The following is a 21,511-nucleotide window of genomic DNA, read 5'->3' on the forward strand; positions in this document are numbered from 1 at the left end:
TGAATTTTAAATCCCCTCTTAACTGATGCCTCCCCTCCCTTTTATGAAACAGCTTTAATATGTTGTCTGGAAGCAGTTTGTTGTTTACTTCATACATCAGCTGTGAATACAGCCAGGAATGAGTAAAAACCCCAGTAGAGTCTGGTGAAGAAAATGCTTGGTGGAGTTAATGTGCCATTAGACTTCCCTTCCCAGTCCAGCGTGAGCATTCGGATGAATCGAATGAACAGGTTGAAAAGAATAACCGTCATAAATCTGTGTGTTTTTATGGTATTTTACCATTTATGTTGATGGATTTATCTCACGCCGGGTGGTGGAGCTGTGCTAGCATATTAGCAACACAGGTGATTCGACTGTGTTTCAACTCACCGTTAGCTCATCGGTTCTGTATGTTGTAAACTTTTAGCGTCTTCACATCTGGCCTGGTGCAGTCTGGTCTTGGTGGCGCCGGCACGCCCCAGTGCAGGTTTTATTCACGCGGCCTTCTCAGGAACATGGATGGCTCCGAGCATACGGCTGGGGCAAAAGACGCTACAGCACCTAAACCAAAACACGTCCAGATACCAACAATGACAAGTTGTTGTTGTTCACTGATCAATCTGTCATTTACTTGAGTTTGAACTAAGCTTTAAACAAAGGAAACAAACTACAAAACTGATTTCTAGCAACTTCCTGAAAACACATTTTATCTGTGGCATTATACATTTTAAGTGTTTTTCTTAGTTGTGTGTTGAACTGATTTTATCTTTTTCCGACAGTTCCTGTTGGTTTGAACTGATCTGCAGCTCGGCACTCTCTGCGTTTGTTTACTTAACGACTAAAATAATCTCTGTGTGATCCTCCCGTCTTTGACCCAATTCAAAGGAAACTAGAAGTTTGACACGGGCAAAACGTTTCACCACATTAAAGCCACATTAGCTGGGCTCCACACTGCCCTGGTTTTATTGCCTTCCTGTCTCACTCCTCTTCGCACTGCTGCTCCCATTTCCTCCCAGGCGATCTCTCAGCAGGACCTGGTCTACATGGCCATCCAGATCGCGTGTGGAATGAGCTACCTGGCTCGCAGGGAGGTCATCCACAAAGACCTCGCTGCTCGGAACTGCGTGTAAGTGTGTCTGACCCTGGCCTGGCGTGTCTTCCCTGCAGCTTCCAGGTGATTTACTTTGGAATTTGCCTCCTCACTAATGAACCCACCTTCTCCCTACTCTGTTCCACAGCATTGACGACAACATGCAGGTGAAGATCACAGACAATGCCCTGGCTCGAGATCTGTTTCCTATGGACTACCACTGTCTGGGGGACAACGAGAACCGTCCGGTCCGCTGGATGGCCCTGGAAAGTTTGCTCAACAACGACTTTTCCAGCGCGAGTGATGTGGTGAGGAATACAGCGGCAGATGCAGCACTTCCTGTCCCTCAGCACAACTTATTTTCATCAAGACTAAGAAGGCGATCCAGGAAATAAAGCTAATTGTCTGGGAAACATTTTTAGGTTCTTGGTCTTGGCTTCAAACGGAGGGGCGGTGCGGTGTGGTGGGGCGTCGTGCGTTGCTGGCTCGCCCCTCTTTCCTGTCCAAAGATAGCAGGGCGGGTGTGGCAGAAACTGTTATGAAGCCTAGCAGATCTTCAGACTCCCGTACCAGCCAGACCCCCCCCCCCGTCACTCCTCTTATGGTCATCCCGCTCCTGAGGCCCTAGCCATTAGCAAACAGCTGAGCTTCAGGGAAAGTCCATACAAGTCCCTGTGCATCACCATTACGCACATAGCTACTCCACGCCCATCGACGGCTGCGCTTCAGCACGTCAGATTACAAACTCTACGTGACAAAAGAGCTCGACTGACATGTTTACATCTAGCTGGAAATGTTTGCAGTGGCCTGGGCAGTAGAGTGGGTGACTGTGTGGAGAGCCTTTTCCTCTGAACATCACTTCCAGGATCCCAGGAGTCCTTTATCGCTCCCTAACAACCTGCAACACAACAGCTTGCTGCTCTGTGTAGCTTAGTGGGCTCACGTCTTTGTTTTAGAGAAATATCAGCAAATCTGTGATGTTCAAACATGTTTGGGATCAACACCTGCATTAAGCATAAAAAAGATGCGTGGAGTTTCAGTTGGAGTACACATTACTTTAACAGCGAGTTACATATGAGCAGGTCAGGTGGGGTGTATGATGCAACTACAAGCTAATTACAACAGCAGATGTTCTTGTTGCCCTTTTAGTGTGGCGTGATTGGTTTGGTATTTACATTCCCGGCTTTAGCCTCTCCCTGCTGCAGAGCGTAAGGGGCATATGCCCGAATCGCACTTTGCCATTTTTGGCCGTTGCACAGGATTGTTCGTGTCGCACTGTGAGAACTCCAGAAAGGTGGCGCGCTGTATGTACGGCGCATGATTTCAGCGAGGCGGACTGCACAACATCTCGCTCCTGCAGGACACGCAACGTCATGAGCTGAAAGCAAACGCCAGCAGACCGCCAACCAAAGCCAATGTGAAAAGATAAAATAAAGCGTCATCGTTAACACTTCTTTTTAGCATCGGCTCATGACCCAGCTCGTCTTCCTCAAAGAGGTTTTAAAACCCCTCGCTTTGGCCTCACACTCCAGCTGCGTGTCTCCTTTTCCCGTCTTTCAGATAAACCGCTGAACTGTCTGTTGGACATTCGTCCTTCTGATCCTCCTGACTAAAATAAAATCCCACTAACCTACAGAGAAGTGACAATCTGTCACAGATCGCTGCGATATCTAAACTTTTGCCGTGAATTCTGTCTCGCTGTTAACTCACTGAGCTCATCACACACGCTGTCTCGGAGCAGAGTATCCTCTCTCTCTCTGCAGCTACTGAGCCACCCTTATCGGCTGAATATGTGAAATTTCCACCAACAGCAAAGGGATCTCATGTTTTTGTGTTTTAATTTTTACGTATGTGAGCTCGTCTCCTCTCGGCTCCCACAGATCACAGAATCACGGTTTTCACAATTTATCTGATGGTCTACAAATGTAGGTTCATTATGTTTACTATAACGCCGGTTTAACTTGGGCTATTAACATTTTTTGAGGCCGATTTGGTCGTGAGACGGCTCAGAAAGCTGTCGTAGAGCTGGTCACACTGTGCGTTCACAGCATGGTGGTGCACATGTATGCAAATCACCCTCACGTTGACCGATTTTTGCCACGATTCTGCTCGGGGCGAGGGATTTGGCAAAGACGGCCAAAAATCGCACAGTGTGATCCAGGCATTAGAGTCACTGCTAAGGACGTCCTGGTCCCTGCACGTCCAAAGCAAGAGCTGCATCGACATCACTCGTACAAAGTCGAGTGTGTTCCCAGTGTAGGTTGGACTTCACCAGGGTGGCTCCGTCTCAGATCCTCCTGTTTGTAGCGGAAATTGAAAACTCTGTCAAAAGTTTTGAGATGCTTTAAACTAGGGATGTCCCGATCAGGTTTTTTTGCCCTCGAGTCCGAGTCATTCGATTTTGAGAATCTGCCGATACCGAGTCCCGATCCGATACTTTTGATACATTAAAAAAGAGAAAGAAAAGGAAGAAATAGTTCCAGAATGTTCCTTATTTTTCATTTAATTACCTTTTTATTTTAATTTTTAACAACAGATCACTTCTGTGAGGTAGCTTGAACAATCAAGTAATAAATAACATAAAATCTTCACTTTTGGACTTTATTGCAAATATAAAAGTCTAATATAAAAACAGATAGCACTTAAACTTAAAATACCTGGCAGGGGTCTATTTTGCCTCGGCCCCCAAAATGCTTAGATACGCCCCTGGGCATGGGAGGGAGTTCTGAAGATGATCTGAATTGTATCAACTATATAAATACTACTAAATATATAAATACTACATGCTGAAACTAGGTTATTGCTTCATACAGGTACAAACGTGTAGTGGGATCAATCTACCCACATTTTATTTTGTTAAGAACTTTGTTTTGTTTTCTTGGTTTTTATTTTCCTGTCTTCCTGTCCTGTCTGTCTCAGATCTTCCTGTCCGGTCTGTCTCTGATCTTCCTGTCTGTCTGTCTCTGATCTTCCTGTCCGGTCTGTCTCTGATCTTCCTGTCCTGTCTGTCTCTGATCTTCCTGTTTGTCTCTGATCTTCCTGTCCGGTCTGTCTTTGATCTTCCTGTCTGTCTCTGATCTTTCTGTCATTCTGTCTCTGATCTTCCTGTCCTGTCCTGTCTGTCTCCGATCTTCCTGTCCTGTCTGTCTCTGATCTTCCTGTCCTGTCTGTCTCTGATCTTCCTGTCCTGTCTGTCTCTGATCTTCTTGTCCTGTCTGTCTCTGATCTTCCTGTCCTGTCTGTCTCTGATCTTCCTGTCCTGTCTGTCTGTCTCAGATCTTCCTGTCCTGTCTGTCTCTGATCTTCCTGTCCTGTCTGTCTCTGATCTTCCTGTCCTGTCTGTCTCTGATCTTCCTGTCCTGTCTGTCTCTGATCTTCCTGTCCTGTCTGTCTCTGATCTTCCTGTCCTGTCTGTCTCTGATCTTCCTGTCCTGTCTGTCTCTGATCTTCTTGTCCTGTCTGTCTCTGATCTTCCTGTCCTGTCTGTCTGTCTCAGATCTTCCTGTCCTGTCTGTCTCTGATCTTCCTGTCCTGTCTGTCTGTCTCAGATCTTCCTGTCCTGTCTGTCTCAGATCTTCCTGTCCTGTCTGTCTCTGATCTTCCTGTCCCGTCTGTCTCTGATCTTCCTGTCCGGTCTGTCTCTGATCTTCCTGTCTGTCTCTGATATTTCTGTCATTCTGTCTCTGATCTTCCTGTCCTGTCCTGTCTGTCTCTGATCTTCCTGTCCTGTCCTGTCTGTCTCTGATCTTCCTGTCCTGTCCTGTCTGTCTCTGATCTTCCTGTCCTGTCTGTCTCTGATCTTCCTGTCCTGTCTGTCTCTGATCTTCCTGTCCTGTCTGTCTCTGATCTTCTTGTCCTGTCTGTCTGTCTCTGATCTTCCTGTCCTGTCTGTCTCTGATCTTCCTGTCCTGTCTGTCTGTCTCAGATCTTCCTGTCCTGTCTGTCTCAGATCTTCCTGTCCTGTCTGTCTCTGATCTTCCTGTCCCGTCTGTCTCTGATCTTCCTGTCCTGTCTGTCTCTGATCTTCCTGTCCTGTCTGTCTCTGATCTTCCTGTCCTGTCTGTCTCTGATCTTCCTGTCCTGTCTGTCTGTCTCTGATCTTCCTGTCCTGTCTGTCTCAGATCTTCCTGTCCTGTCTGTCTCAGATCTTCCTGTCCTGTCTGTCTCTGATCTTCCTGTCCTGTCTGTCTCTGATCTTCCTGTCTGTCTCTGATCTTCCTGTCCTGTCTGTCTCTGATCTTCCTGTCCGGTCTGTCTCTGATCTTCCTGTCTGTCTCTGATCTTCCTGTCCGGTCTGTCTCTGATCTTCCTGTCTGTCTCTGATCTTTCTGTCCTTCTGTCTCTGATCTTCCTGTCCTGTCCTGTCTGTCTCTGATCTTCCTGTCCTGTCTGTCTGTCTCTGATCTTCCTGTCCTGTCTGTCTGTCTCAGATCTTCCTGTCCTGTCTGTCTCTGATCTTCCTGTCCTGTCTGTCTGTCTCAGATCTTTCTGTCCTTCTGTCTCTGATCTTCCTGTCCTGTCCTGTCTGTCTCTGATCTTCCTGTCCTGTCTGTCTCTGATCTTCCTGTCCTGTCTGTCTGTCTCTGATCTTCCTGTCCTGTCTGTCTGTCTCAGATCTTCCTGTCCGGTCTGTCTCTGATCTTCCTGTCCGGTCTGTCTCTGATCTTCCTGTCCTGTCTGTCTCTGATCTTCCTGTCCTGACTGTCTCTGATCTTCCTGTCCTGTCTGTCTGTCTCTGATCTTCCTGTCCTGTCTGTCTGTCTCAGATCTTCCTGTCCTGTCTGTCTCTGATCTTCCTGTCCTGTCTGTCTGTCTCAGATCTTCCTATCCCGTCTGTCTCTGATCTTCCTGTCCTGTCTGTCTCTGATCTTCCTGTCCTGTCTGTCTCTGATCTTCCTGTCCTGTCTGTCTCTGATCTTCCTGTCCTGTCTGTCTCTGATCTTCCTGTCCTGTCTGTCTGTCTCTGATCTGATCTTCCTGTCCTGTCTGTCTGTCTCTGATCTTCCTGTCCTGTCTGTCTCAGATCTTCCTGTCCTGTCTGTCTCTGATCTTCCTGTCCTGTCTGTCTCTGACCTTCCTGTCCTGTCTTTCTCTGATCTTCCTGTCCTGTCTGTCTCTGATCTTCCTGTCCTGTCTGTCTGTCTCTGATCTTCCTGTCCTGTCTGTCTCAGATCTTCCTGTCCTGTCTGTCTCTGACCTTCCTGTCCTGTCTGTCTCTGATCTTCCTGTCCTGTCTGTCTCTGACCTTCCTGTCCTGTCTGTCTCTGATCTTCCTGTCCTGTCTGTCTCTGATCTTCCTGTCCTGTCTGTCTCTGATCTTCCTGTCCTGTCTGTCTGTCTCAGATCTTCCTGTCCTGTCTGTCTCTGATCTTCCTGTCCTGTCTGTCTGTCTCAGATCTTTCTGTCCTTCTGTCTCTGATCTTCCTGTCCTGTCTGTCTCTGATCTTCCTGTCCTGTCCTGTCTGTCTCTGATCTTCCTGTCCTGTCTGTCTCTGATCTTCCTGTCCTGTCTGTCTCTGATCTTCCTGTCCTGTCTGTCTCTGATCTTCCTGTCCTGTCTGTCTGTCTCTGATCTTCCTGTCCTGTCTGTCTGTCTCTGATCTTCCTGTCCTGTCTGTCTCTGATCTTCCTGTCCTGTCCTGTCTGTCTCTGATCTTCCTGTCCTGTCCTGTCTGTCTCTGATCTTCCTGTCCTGTCTGTCTGTCTCAGATCTTCCTGTCCGGTCTGTCTCTGATCTTCCTGTCCGGTCTGTCTCTGATCTTCCTGTCCTGTCTGTCTCTGATCTTCCTGTCCTGTCTGTCTCTGATCTTCCTGTCCTGTCTGTCTGTCTCTGATCTTCCTGTCCTGTCTGTCTGTCTCAGATCTTCCTGTCCTGTCTGTCTCTGATCTTCCTGTCCTGTCTGTCTGTCTCAGATCTTCCTATCCCGTCTGTCTCTGATCTTCCTGTCCTGTCTGTCTCTGATCTTCCTGTCCTGTCTGTCTCTGATCTTCCTGTCCTGTCTGTCTCTGATCTTCCTGTCCTGTCTGTCTGTCTCTGATCTTCCTGTCCTGTCTGTCTCAGATCTTCCTGTCCTGTCTGTCTCTGATCTTCCTGTCCTGTCTGTCTCTGACCTTCCTGTCCTGTCTGTCTCTGATCTTCCTGTCCTGTCTGTCTCTGACCTTCCTGTCCTGTCTGTCTCTGATCTTCCTGTCCTGTCTGTCTCTGATCTTCCTGTCCTGTCTGTCTCTGATCTTCCTGTCCTGTCTGTCTGTCTCTGATCTTCCTGTCCTGTCTGTCTGTCTCTGATCTTCCTGTCCTGTCTGTCTGTCTCTGATCTTCCTGTCCTGTCTGTCTGTCTATGATCTTCCTGTCCTGTCTGTCTCAGATCTTCCTGTCCTGTCTGTCTCAGATCTTCCTGTCCTGTCTGTCTCTGATCTTCCTGTCCTGTCTGTCTCTGATCTTCCTGTCCTGTCTGTCTGTCTCTGATCTTCCTGTCCTGTCTGTCTCAGATCTTCCTGTCCTGTCTGTCTCTGATCTTCCTGTCCTGTCTGTCTCTGATCTTCCTGTCCTGTCTGTCTGTCTCTGATCTTCCTGTCCTGTCTGTCTCAGATCTTCCTGTCCTGTCTGTCTCTGATCTTCCTGTCCTGTCTGTCTCTGATCTTCCTGTCCTGTCTGTCTCTGATCTTCCTGTCCTGTCTGTCTCTGATCTTCCTGTCCTGTCTGTCTGTCTATGATCTTCCTGTCCTGTCTGTCTCTGATCTTCCTGTCCTGTCTGTCTCTGATCTTCCTGTCCTGTCTGTCTCTGACCTTCCTGTCCTGTCTGTCTCTGACCTTCCTGTCCTGTCTGTCTCTGACCTTCCTGTCCTGTCTGTCTGTCTCTGATCTTCCTGTCCTGTCTGTCTCTGATCTTCCTGTCCTGTCTGTCTCTGATCTTCCTGTCCTGTCTGTCTCTGATCTGCCTGTCCTGTCTGTCTCTGACCTTCCTGTCTCTGATCTTCCTGCATCTCCCAGTCCTCCAGAAAAACTCCTGCCTGCTTCCTTCATTTTCACCTCACAACTAACTTTTTAACCAGCAGATCAAATTGATCTAATTTGACTGCAAAAGAAGCGGAGTGTGCGCGGCGCTGCCCGGCTGCGCCAGTGACGAGCGCTGCAGCGCGAGCGCGTCCACACGTCATGCTCAAACACAGACAGAACTTACCAGAGAGGAAATGAACGGACACGAACGACTGTGTGTTAATTATATTTTTTTGGCGACGCCACTTAGAAACTTAGAACATGTGACTGTGGCCGTGTGCAGAACGCAGCTGGAGTTCATGAATAATCAGCGGTCTGCCTGCCGCTCTGCTCTAAAGAGTCCCCGCTACGCTGAGTCCATGTAAATAATATAATAAAGGTCTCTGGATCTCTGTGCTCCTTCTGGGTGCGTAAGCTAAGGGCATCAGGGGAGCCTGACAACCTTTAAGGAGAACCAAGTTGCTCTCCTGTAATTTGAACCTACTATCCGAGTCCGGATCGGGGCTTGGATCGGGAAGTAAAGCCCGAGTCCCGATCAGCCTGAAACCACGTGATCAGGGCCGATTTCCGATCATGTGATCGGATCGGGACATCCCTTCTTTAAAATACCCCCAGTGAGTGCTGTTTGCAGTAGAGAGGCTGGCTTTAGTGTTAAGGAATATTAAGTTTTTTTTATTTACACCTGTAAGAAGATGCTTCTTCTCATCTCTGCAGCAGCCTGCATGAACACCAGATGTCCACCGCCACGGCCCCCCTACTCCCACCAGCCACTCTCCCGTTTACACGCGCTCAGAAGCGTGCGTCATTGGTTTACATTCTGAATACATTTTTGCCATAGTTCCCTCTCATTGTTCTGGATGGTTTTGTATGAGAATGCAGATGAGCACCGCTGGTGTACTGGTCTGAATAAACAACTGGTTGGTGATGTTTATCCTGGTAAATGAAAACGGATGAGAGCCAACAGTCTGTTGTGTGTTCGTAGGAAATGCTGCCCGCTTCTCAACAGTGACCTCATAATCATGTGACGTGTGTTCACAGTGGGCCTTTGGAGTGGCGCTGTGGGAACTCATGACTTTGGGGCAGACCCCCTACGTCGACGTCGACCCCTTTGAGATGTCGGCTTACCTGAAAGACGGCTACAGAATAGCACAGCCGATCAACTGTCCAGACGAACTGTGAGTGGATCTTCTGAGAACGTACAGGTTTAAGTGCATGTGTCATGTTTTTACGGGGCTCTCTGGGCCTGAAGCCAATGCAGAGGTGCTAACAAATGCATACACTCACACTAACAGCTGCTGGATGCTCCAAAATCTGGTCGACACCAGCAGGAAGAAAACATGCTTGAGTCTAGTTTACGCTGCTCCACCTGCGTCGGTGTGGAGAGGCGTTGTCCGTCGTTGCGAGGGCTCTCCAACAGGCACACGAGGACGGATGGAGTCCAGCCCACTTACTGAAGCATCCGTCAAACAAGATGAAGAACACAAGCTTGTGATTGGCCAGGACACTGCTGCCTTCAAATTCATCAACAGCATCGCCCCCTCAAAAGAAAAAAAGAGAGCCAAAGATGTCTATCGGCAGACGCGGAGCAGCTTGAATAAAACCTCCTAAAACTCTAAAAGTATGAACGTTTATTCACCTGTGACTGAAGGACAATAAGGATATGCAGCAAGCGTTTTATTCCTGGGCGGAAATGACGAGAAACGTGGATTTAGAGGTGGCGAGTGCAAGAAGAGAATGAGGGACAAATCTTCCTGTGTTAAAAGTATCAGAAATACAGTAGATGCACCATCTTGGACAGGATACTCCAGAACAGCGCTACGCCCTCTGGTGTCCTGGCAGGGATTTGCATTGCAACACTCCCCAAATGACGGAGAAGCCCAAAGGCTAAACGTCTCCATCAGTACGTGTGCGTGTCTCCCGCGTGGAGCCGACGGGGAAGCATGAATTAGGCTTTAGAGGAGTGCAGTAGGATGACGTGCTTGCCCAAGGACACAACAGCAGAATTCCCTGTAGGGAGCTGGGATTGATCCCATGACCCTTCAATTACTGGACGATCCTCTCTACCTCCTGAGCGACTGCATAGATCTTTTAGCAGTTCTTACCTGCAGTTTTCATTCTTGCATTATTAGAGTAATAACATTTAATGTTTTGATGCTATAGAGCCATTTTATGCCAAATGTTGCCGTATTTTGTGGTTAATGTGCTGAAGCTTGGTTTGAAGAAAATCATTTAATTGAAATCACAATTTATTTTAGAAAGAAGGTTTTCAGTTTTTCCTAAAACTGTTCAGCCTTTGTGTTCGGTACCAGAAACCGTGGCGGTGTAAAGGGCGGGTTTCTCCGACGGGTCCAACCTTCCAGCCTCCTTCTGCCCTGCACGTCTGTTGTCCACACCTGTTATGGGGGCTGCAGCTTTCCTCATCAGGACCATCAGCCTGATGAGGATTACCATAATTTCCTGTTAGACTCGATTCATCCACTGGTGGCTGCAGGTAGGGGGAAAGTTGTGCCTGTCAGGATCCATGGGATAAGCCGGGGTGTGGGGGCGTGACTGAGGATATCCAAGCACTTTAAACCCCGGATCTTCATAGACAAGGACTTCAGAGACCTGAACAACCTGAAGGACGGAGAGTCACGGGTTTGATTTGCAAACTGTCTCACTACGATTGGGGGCAGCAGTAGCCCAGGAGGTAGAGCGGGTTGCCTCCTGATCGGAGGGTCATGGGTCTGATTCCAGCTCCCAGCAGGGGTATCCTGCTGTTGTGTCTTTGGGCAAGACACTTCACCCAACTTGCCTGTGTTGGTGGTGGTCAGAGGGGCCGACGGCGCCAAATGGCAGCCTCGCCTCTGTCAGACCGCCCCAGGGCGGCTGTGGCTACAAGCAGCTTACCATCACTAGCAGTGTGTGAATGTGAGTGTCCTAAACAAGCGCTATATAAGTTTGATGATTATTATTTTATTTTAAGATCAAGGATAAAACACATGACTGCTCTTTTCTGCCTGATCTATCAAAGTTGATGAAAAGTGAAGAGTCGTCTAGGCAGCTACACAAATATCTGGTTTAAATTTTCCTAATTCACCTGGGTGTAGCGCGTCGGGGGTCTGGCAGCTAAATAACTACATTTTGGGCTGCAATGTTTTCCGGTAGGAGAATTTGCACACCTGTTATTTAATATCACAAAATGTTTTGCACGTTAGAATTAGTCACCTTCTTCTTCGTCAAACATTACGTGTAACTTCTTCAGATTGAGAAATCTCCATAAACACTCCACTATCAGTTAGCTGGCACCTGCAGTGAGGTGTGTGTGTGTGTGTGCGTGTGTGTGTGTGTGTGTGTGTGTGTGTGTGTGTGTGTGTGTTTAGCTGCAGCCAGGCTTGTTCTTACAGGCTTTCAACAAAAGAAGCGTGCTGCTGGTGAGACGTTGTTTATGTAACAGCAGAGCTGAAATGTTCAGCTGCTGCACGTCGAGCTTATCAACATCCTGCAACTGTCAAGAATTAGGAGTAACCTTTGCCCACTGGCATCATTTTCTCACCACGCCATTGTTATTTACAGGCTGTTTCCTCAATATTGACTCCGCGACCAGGCTGCCACCTCCTCACTCATGGATGAGAACCGGGTTTTTTCCCCAGCTCAGAGCAGACCTTCTGTAGCCGGGTTGAATGGGTTTTACTGCCTCATGACTGAAAACTGGCAAATGGTCAAACTTGGGCTTTTAGTTGTAAAACTCATTAAAATAAGTCTGACAATCTAATCAGATGTCTTAATTATTGTCTGAACTGAAATGCAAACAGCAGGCAGTAATGTTTTTATCCGTGTTTGTGTCCATGTTTGCAGTGTTAACAAATATTTTATGAACTACATGATGGGTTTTAATGAATCTTTAAAAAAATCTTCAGTGGTGGTACCCTAACTAGTCCACACGTAGCCGGGTTTTTTTTAAAACAAATATCCGCCCCTCCAAAAACTTGCATCCACACCACCGCGTTTTAAAAAACTCTGTCCACACGTACCCGGATAAATACGTTGTTAAGGACATGCCAGACCTGTAGGTGGCAGTACTTCCCCCGTTCTTAACCTCGTCCTTCGTCTGTGGTCTTCCACAAGGAGCAGTAATTCCGCTTGCAAAAACAAACAAGCAAACAGCGCTTGGACAATTGATAAAGCGAGCACAGCTCTGAGGGCATCCATGCTGTCGGCTAGTGTAAACACAGGTCGCACACGTGATGTCAGCATTTTTTTGTCGCGGAAAGTGACGTTGCGGACCTTAAAACTCCGGTTTTGTCTGTCCACACGCAGACACCCAAAACGGAGAAAACGCAGATCTTCACTTTGGTCGGAGTTTTTAAAAAGATCCGTTTTCGTGTGAAAAAACTCCGTTTTCGTGTGGATGACAGGCCAAAACGTAGAAAAATATCTACGTTTTGGCAGATCCCCGGCTACGTGTGGACAGGGCCTTAGTGTCAGCCTGGTTAATGGTAAATGGTAAATGGCCTGTATTTGATATAGCGCCTTCTAGAGTCCTGGAACCCCCCAAGGCGCTTTACAACACAATCAGTCATTCACCCATTCACACACACATTCACACACTGGTGGGGATGAGCTACGATGTAGCCACAGCTGCCCTGGGGCGCACTGACTGGTTCAAAATGGACCCTGCAGCCAATAGGCATTTACAAACACAAAGCTGGTTAAAGCTCAGTGAGTTTTATAGGTGTTGGCCTGAAAATGTGGTGTCATAGTTGAGGTTTTTGTGCAGATGCACCACAGGAGACGAAAGACTCGACTTATTGTTTTTATAAAATCAATAGAAAATGATGTTTTGCGTGACCTTTGTCACCACCCTCTCCTTATTCTGTTCTTATTCCACCTTTCCCGGGATCCATTGATTTCCCTCTTTCCGATTCATTTTCTCTCTCCTTTTCTTTACATTCATATTTCAATGTCTGAAACATTTCGGCACTCGGCTCTAACACGTCCGCGTCACCTGGGCCAGCTCTTAGCTTGGGCGAGGTCGCAGCTCCGGCGGAACCGAATTGTTCCGGCTCGAGGAAGCTCCGGGCTCTGAGTCAAGAACAAGATTATTCCTGCCCTTCTCGGAGGTGTCATGTCTTAAAGCTCTCAAAATCAGTAAAAACTTGCTGGTTCCACAAGAAAGTGCCAGGCGTTGCGTTTCACCACAAAAATTAACTGAAAAATTACACATTTTTAATGAATACGTCACTGAGAGAACACCACGTCTTACTCCTCTGCCATCTTGGCTCCTCCCCCAGTATCTCAGTGTTGTAATCTACTTGTTTGTGCTCACCATGTTGCATTTTACTTGTTTATGCTCACCATGTTGCATTTTTACTTGTTTGTGCTCACCATGTTGCATTTTTACTTGTTTGTGCTCACCATGTTGCATTGTTACTTGTTTGTGCTCACCATGTTGCATTTTTACTTGTTTGTGCTCACCATGTTGCATTTTTACTTGTTTATGCTCACCATGTTGCATTTTTACTTGTTTGTGCTCACCATGTTGCATTTTTACTTGTTTGTGCTCACCATGTTGCATTGTTACTTGTTTGTGCTCACCATGTTGCATTTTTACTTGTTTGTGCTCACCATGTTGCATTTTTACTTGTTATGTTCACCATGTTGCATTTTTACTTGTTTGTGCTCACCATGTTGCATTTTTACTTGTTTGTGCTCACCATGTTGCATTTTTACTTGTTTGTGCTCACCATGTTGCATTTTTACTTGTTTGTGCTCACCATGTTGCATTTTTACTTGTTATGTTCACCATGTTGCATTTTTACTTGTTTGTGCTCACCATGTTGCATTTTTACTTGTTTATTCTCACCATGTTGCATTGTTACTTGTTTGTGCGCACCATGTTGCATTTTTACTTGTTTATTCTCACCATGTTGCATTGTTACTTGTTTGTGCGCACCATGTTGCATTTTTACTTGTTTGTGCTCACCAAGTTGCATTTTTACTTGTTTGTGCTCACCATGTTGCATTTTTACTTGTTTGTGCTCACCATGTTGCATTTTTACTTGTTTATGCTCACCATGTTGCATTTTTACTTGTTTGTGCTCACCATGTTGCATTGTTACTTGTTTGTGCTCACCATGTTGCATTTTTACTTGTTTGTGCTCACCATGTTGCATTTTTACTTGTTTGTGCTCACCATGTTGCATTTTTACTTGTTTGTGCTCACCATGTTGCATTTTTACTTGTTATGTTCACCATGTTGCATTTTTACTTGTTTGTGCTCACCATGTTGCATTTTTACTTGTTTATGCTCACCATGTTGCATTTTTACTTGTTTGTGCTCACCATGTTGCATTTTTACTTGTTTGTGCTCACCATGTTGCATTTTTACTTGTTTGTGCTCACCATGTTGCATTTTTACTTGTTTGTGCTCACCATGTTGCATTTTTACTTGTTATGTTCACCATGTTGCATTTTTACTTGTTTGTGCTCACCATGTTGCATTTTTACTTGTTTATGCTCACCATGTTGCATTTTTACTTGTTTGTGCTCACCATGTTGCATTTTTACTTGTTTGTGCTCACCATGTTGCATTTTTACTTGTTTGTGCTCACCATGTTGCATTTTTACTTGTTTGTGCTCACCATGTTGCATTTTTACTTGTTTGTGCTCACCATGTTGCATTTTTACTTGTTTGTGCTCACCATGTTGCATTTTTACTTGTTTGTGCTCACCATGTTGCATTTTTACTTGTTTGTGCTCACCATGTTGCATTTTTACTTGTTATGTTCACCATGTTGCATTTTTACTTGTTTGTGCTCACCATGTTGGATTTTTACTTGTTTATTACAAATGTTCTGGTTCCATATTTTACCCAACACTCACAGTAGGTGCTGTTTGTACATTTCTTGTGGATGTGTGTTTATTTTACTCCTTGTTTGTGACAGGTTTGCAGTGATGGCTTGTTGCTGGGCCCTGGACCCGGAGGAAAGACCCAAGTTCCAGCAGCTTGTTCAGTGTCTCACAGAATTCCACGCTGCTTTGGGGGCCTACGTGTAACGATGGGCATTTTCAGCTAGGAAAGACGCCGCGCCACTAAAGGCTGGTGGATGCTACTCCCACGAAGAAAATGTGCCTCATCAGATGCAAGAGCAGACTTTAATTATCCTCACAGTTTATAATTTGTACATTTTCTCTAGTTTTATTGTTTAATGACCTTTTTACAGCATAGCAAAGTAAAAAGATTATTTTATATGTTTCGTTTGCTTTGAAAGCATCTTCTTCTCTGAGGACCACAACAGTGGAAGGATGTCCTCTTTCATATAACTCAACAACTTTAATGTTTTGCTGGACACTCTTACAGTTTTCTACAGGTTATAGAGTGAAGCGCAGGCGTGTTTCAGCAGAATGGCTCGGGTACGAGAAGGAGCTCGGAAACCAGCTTTCTGAGATCTCCTCAGATGGTACTGTGTTTTCTCTGGATCATTTTCCTTTCCTGCGATTTAATTGTGCCAACTCTCAGAGGAGACATCCCCGGGGGGGGGGGGGGGGGGGGGGGGGGGGGGGTAATAATGCACCACAGCTCCAGTTTCACTTCAACAAAGCTTCATGTATGAACCAAGGGCTTGTTTCATTCCTGCCTATATTCATTTTTTGTACATATCACTTACACTCACAACTTTCCCACGTCTTTTTTATTTTTTTATTTTATGAGCTCGATTGTTCTGTCAGAACACGGCCATTCAGAAGATGCTCCAATCTGCTTTTTTTTAAACGAGAACACCCGTTATCACTGTGAAAACACAAAGCAGCAACACGGCTGCACCTTTAGCATCTTTGTTATGCGTTTTTTTGGCCACTGCATGAGGTTGTAAACTGTTTCCCAAATCCATATCCACAAATTAAATGGGATCTTGAAATATGTGACTCCTCCTTTTTTTCTGCTTGTAACGTACCTCACCCTGCTTCGAAAGAAGCTCTGACATCTGCGAGACGAGCTTCTGTTTGTTTCACTTATTTCATGTTCTCTGACTCACTTGGAAAAGAAAGTGGAAAGACGACCATCTAAGCACCGCTGTCGTCATTTCTGAGTTTTTGTTCGTCACTGGATTTCTTCTGCTTCCACGTCAGCTGTGTTGATAAAGCGCCACCACCACGGCAAAACTGTTGAGTAAGAGGACATTTCCTTTAACCGGCTGCTGAATCACCACAGCCCCGTAACTGTCACTCACTTTTGCTATCACGATGTAGTAAAATACTGTTTATTATTTACTATTATTGTTATTTCCCAGATTGTTTGGCGACATTTGGGTGAGACGGTGACCGCTTTAGAATTCAACATTTAAAAATCTAAATGTTTTCTACAGGTTGGATGATTGTGATTTGGTGGAAATTTTGACCATCGTTGGTAATAAAATGTTAAATATGTTCAGTATAAACCTTAAGAAGAAAAGTTTTCTGGAGCCGTTATTGACCTTTGTGTGTCGTTGTAATCTAGGCCTTAAAAAAAACTGAGAATTTAAAAGGTTTTCTGAGTGTTTAAGTAAATTATTTTATTCTCAAACTGTCATTTTGACCTGAAAATAAATTTCACAGTCGTAAACTTACAGAACCAAGGACATTGGGTAGACTTTTTAACGTGTCAAATGTTCCACTTTTTGGTAGTTTCCTCCAAAAAGAAACTATAATGCAAATAAATTAAGTCAGTTTATCTATATATATATATATATATTAGATATTATGTCTTAAAAGCTGTTCATGGTGTCAGAAAGATGTGAAAATGGTGAAGAAACTGGTCAGAAATCAGAATAACTTGGTTTGTGAGGTTTAACGAAACCCTTTCAGAGAAACATTGAGCATCTGCACTCGTTTAGCCCGACTACCATTATCTCTACACGACAGACTCAAACCGGGTAACTGGCTCATCTATAGATTAGCTCTTTATGGGACATAAAAGGGGTTTTCAGCCTCTGCTTCACTTGTCACATAATAAAACATTTGTTCTGGCTAAATGTACGAGTTTACCGGTGAAACTGACGCTGAATTCATCAGACAGCTCCTGCTGGATTTGTTTCTACTCATTAGCGGGGCTGAAACTGCTCACAGGCCCACATACCACAACTAATGAAGCATTAAGTCGCGGGGGGACAGAGACGGGGTTCACTCACTAAAACTCAGGTCTGGTATTATAAACCCCTCTGCCTTCCAAACTGTTCACATTTGTAAACGTGTGCATCATCATTTTGGCTTATTCAGCCAGCAGGTGTTATACGGTTTCATGTCACACTGATGGTGAGGTTGTGTGAGCCCTCTGCCATGGGGCATTCCCAGTCTGGGAATAATGATTGACCCACGCTTAAACAAACACAAAAGGACTTGGAGAATCTCCGTAATCCTACTTTTAATTTAGAAGGCTCCATTTTAGTAAGTCGGATTTCAAATTTAAATATATAGTTTTGAATGCCTTGTTTACACTCATATACCTTTATTTAAAGTTTATTGTAAATACTTTGCTTTCCTTTTACGTCGGGTATGTCCAAGGCGGGGTCTGGGGCCTGTTTGTGGTCCCAGGAAGTGCTTTATATTGGCTCCACTTGCATTTCAAGTGTGGTTGAATTGTATCCCTCCAACAGGCCCCTGATGGAGATGTTTTTATTTATTTTAAGTCTTTTACTAAAACCAGGCCTATTTTTGAGCAGTTTAAATAAAATCATAATAGAAGGATTTTAGCATTTTTATATATTTTGGCTAGGAAAGGCTATTAAGTGGAGTTTGTACACCCCAGCAGACTTTATTCAGAGCATTAAAGCATTCAGCTTTGCTTGTAAAGAAGAGTTTATCGTTACCCGTTATTAGATTGGATGTGAAATGTTTAAATTCAACCTCCTTGACGTATTCTACGCGTATATAATTCACCTTAGCTGACACTTATTTGAACATTATTATTTAAAGTGACGTGTTGTGGTTTCTAGCTGCCTACGGCGGTGTGCCGCGGTCTCGCGCGCAGGTGGCTCGTGCGTGACTCAGCTCCTCAGCGCGAGACTATCTGTTCCCAGTTCACAACTTTCAAAACATTTGCGCGTGGAGCCGCGGGCCGAGTCCGGTTACATCAGCTGTAGCTCTTAACCCCCCCTCCTCCAGCCCTCCGGTGGCTCACAGCGGAGACGCCAGCCTCCCACACTCACCCTCTCCGGTAGCAGCTCTCCCGTGGCCGCCTGAGGAGGACATCGGCCGGACAGATGGACTCACGTCACCACCGAGACTCCAGCAAAACCAGGACACCATGCTGCAGCGTAAAGGTAACGCAGCTCCTGTTTCACACGTTTAATGCCGTTTATGCCTCTGCCAGCTGTTCATTTCGTTGAGAGTTGTTGCACAACTGCACGAGCAGAAATATGAAGTCAAACCTGAGCCAGGCAAGTCGGCTCACATCTCCTAACCCTGTCCTCCGAGTCCTGTCCCTCTCATCCGCTCCTAGCTCTGGACTGATGTTAATGAAAACGTGGGGAGCTGCTTGCTATCTAAGCCTGTAGAATAAACATGTCTGTCTCTAATAGTAATAACTTTAATGAATGTGGCTTACAGAATAATTAACGATGTGGTGATTTATTTAGATTTAAATGACATTCACATGAGAAGGGTGTTGGTCTTTTGTCATGCATCAACCTAAATTGATCTGAGTTAGAGTTTATTATCAGCTTCCATGAGTCTCATCTGCCTGTAAACGTGTTGTCCTCCTACCAGAGGAGGAAATGTGGCACCCTCAGTGCTGCAGCACATGCCAACTGTTCCAGGGCTGAGACATGAGGCGAAATTCTTTGGTTTCTGGACCAACTTATCGCTCCTCTTTCTCTGTTTGAGTAAGGCACTCCTTTTTTCGTTGGACAAAGTAAAAAAAAAAATCTTTCAACCAGTTCCAAAAAGGGTCAAAGGTTTATTTGGATCTGAAGTCCTGTTTTTGTTTAAAGTTCTCACCCTGGTCTGTGGTGGTCCAGCTCCTGTAGCCTGGATCTTTAAACCGTGATGTGCAGAAGCAGGTGGGTCTGGTAACCGTGGAAAAACACGCTCTTGTCTTAGTTTCAGGGTTCTTAGTGAACTTTTGCCCTTTCCTGTCAGCGTGCACGCACCTCGGAGCTTTATAGTGGTATATTTAGATAATGGAAGTTGTTAAAAAGCAGCAGACGGTTTGTCGGTCAGCTCTACGTTTAGAGAAAGGAAGGGAATAGTTTGCATGTTCAGAACACAAACCGGGACAATGGATCGTGTTCATCCTTTTTTCTATCACTCAAGTACACAAAGTACAAACGAAACTGGAAAAATTAGAATATGGTGTCAAACTTACATTTATTTCAGTAATTTTAAAGGTGGAACTAACACATGAGACATACTCATGACATGCAATGCCAGATATTCCAGCCTTTGTTATAATTGTGATGATCGTGGCTTACAGCCAATGAAAACCCCACATTCATAATCTCAGACAGCTAGAAGATTGTGAAAAGGTTCAATATTCTAGACACAAAGTGTCACGCTCTAATCAGCTAATGAATCCAGAACACCTGCAAAGGGTTCCTCCTGAGCCTTTAGATGGTCTCTCAGGCCCTGTCCACACGTAGCTGGGGATCTACCAAAACGTAGATATTTTTCTACGTTTTGGCCTGTCATCCACACGAAAAATGAGTTTTTTCACACGAAAACGGATCTTTTTAAAAACTCCGGCCAAAGTGAAGATCTGCGTTTTCTCCGTTTTGGGTGTCTGCGTGTGGACAGACAAAACCGGAGTTTTAAGGTCCGCAACGTCACTTTCCACGACAAAAAATGCTGACATCACGTGTGCGACCTGTGTTTACACTAGCCGACAGCATGGATGCCCTCAGAGCTGCGCTCGCTTTATCAATTGTCCAAGCGCTTTCTGCTTGTTTGTGTTTGCAAGAGGAATTACTGCTCCTTGCGGAAGACCACAGACGAAGGACGAGGTTAAGAACGGGGGAAGTACTGCCGCCTACAGGTCTGGCATGTCCTTAACAACGTATTTATCCGGGTACGTGTGGACAGAGTTTTTTTAAACGAGATGGTGTGGATGCAAGTTTTTGGAGGGGCGGATATTCGTTTTTAAAAAACCCGGCTACGTGTGGACTAGTCCTCAGTCTAAGCTGGATTACTGACATAAATGGACTTTTGCACCATATTCTAATTTTTCCAGTTTCACCTGTAGAGTCTTTTGCATTCAGCCGATACTGTTCTGAACCCTTCCTGCTGACCTGTCCTGACTCCCTTTATCCCCCAAGCTATTCGTGAAACATTTCCACCTGCTCCAGCGGAAAAAACATACTTTTTTTGGACTTTTTGGAAATATTTAAAATGCTATAAATCTTCTTAGCTGTTCAGGTGACTTCTTAAAATACATTTTTACACAGTTCTAAGAGGGAGTTTGTGCAATCTGCAAAATCTGTTGCCACTACTTCTGCATTCCTGAAAGCTGTCGACAGCCTCATCACGGAACAGGTCAAAGCCATCCAGTGAAAATTGTCTCGCTCACCTGGTGGAAATGTAAAAATATGAAAATGCAGAAATGGCACAAAGGCTACATATCTAATGTTTTTAGCTGATCCATTTGATTACTTGTAAACATCTCCTAAAACATGAAACAGTGGTGATAAATCATCACAATAAAACAATAAAACAACATCCTGCAAGGCTGACACTGTTTCCTATTGACATTAAGAAGACTGCTCCATCCATGGACACATCTTCTCTGGGAAGAGCACGCCCCCATGATAAGGCATTTTGGATATGTTAATGATTTCTACTTAACACGGTTAGAGTTTTATGTTATTTATATTATAATGAGATAATTTTTTTTAATGAAACTTACTTCGTTGCTCCACTCTGCTTGGACTATGGCTTCAGAAATAATGTTCAGGGCTGCAAACATTTGTGTATTTAAATAAAAGTCTGGAAAAAATGTTGCTTGAATAGGAAGTGAGATTCCTAAAACAAACACGACCCAGAAGCACTGCAGACTTCTTCTACGATGCACCGAAACCGGAATCAACCACTCCAAGCCATCGCTTCATGCACCAGCACACAAAAGTAAACATCCACGATGGTCTGATGCAGAAGTGACAAACTTAAGAACATGTTTGTTTGCATCAGACACGCATTTCAGTCCAGTTGCACAAAACACACCCACACATGACCAGAAAGCGTTTGAAGGTTTTGTCTCGGTTCACCTGGATGCACGAGAAGGTTTTCTGATCACAAAGCGGTGAATTCCTGCAGGGTGTGAGGTGAGAAGATTGCTATCACAGCTTCTGTCAAGCTGCAGCCAAATGACTGGAAACATTTATAAATCTTTATTATTGATCTCCTACAGTTAGAGGAACAAACACAAACCGTCAGCCTTCCATCTGAGTCGTGGTTCTTTTGTTTTGGCTGCTATTGTGCAGTCAGCCTGTTTATTGTTG

General features: G+C 45.1%; 2 protein-coding genes across 4 annotated transcripts in view; both read left to right on the forward strand.

Annotated features, from left to right (window-relative positions):
- The window catches only part of ryk (receptor like tyrosine kinase), a 74,193-nt gene extending 58,896 nt beyond the window's left edge, over nt 1–15,297 (forward strand). For 2 of the 3 annotated variants that reach the window (XM_054749661.2, XM_054749662.2), the window contains 4 exons: nt 996–1,105; nt 1,218–1,377; nt 9,105–9,241; nt 14,993–15,297. In XM_054749661.2, coding sequence (XP_054605636.1) covers nt 996–1,105; nt 1,218–1,377; nt 9,105–9,241; nt 14,993–15,104 — 519 coding nt within the window. In that variant the 3' untranslated portion in view covers nt 15,105–15,297. The remainder of the gene's footprint in view (nt 1–995; nt 1,106–1,217; nt 1,378–9,104; nt 9,242–14,992) is intronic. The other variant, XM_070545887.1, reaches the window with a different exon arrangement.
- Nucleotides 15,298–18,130: 2,833 nt separating this feature from the next.
- slco2a1 (solute carrier organic anion transporter family, member 2A1) overlaps nt 18,131–21,511 on the forward strand; it is a 34,646-nt gene continuing 31,265 nt past the window's right edge. Inside the window, exon 1 of the mRNA XM_015976421.3 lies at nt 18,131–18,343. Coding sequence (XP_015831907.3) covers nt 18,284–18,343 — 60 coding nt within the window. The 5' untranslated portion in view covers nt 18,131–18,283. The remainder of the gene's footprint in view (nt 18,344–21,511) is intronic.

Source organism: Nothobranchius furzeri, chromosome 16, assembly GCF_043380555.1.
Source record: "Nothobranchius furzeri strain GRZ-AD chromosome 16, NfurGRZ-RIMD1, whole genome shotgun sequence".
NCBI classification, from domain to species: Eukaryota; Metazoa; Chordata; class Actinopteri; order Cyprinodontiformes; family Nothobranchiidae; genus Nothobranchius; species Nothobranchius furzeri.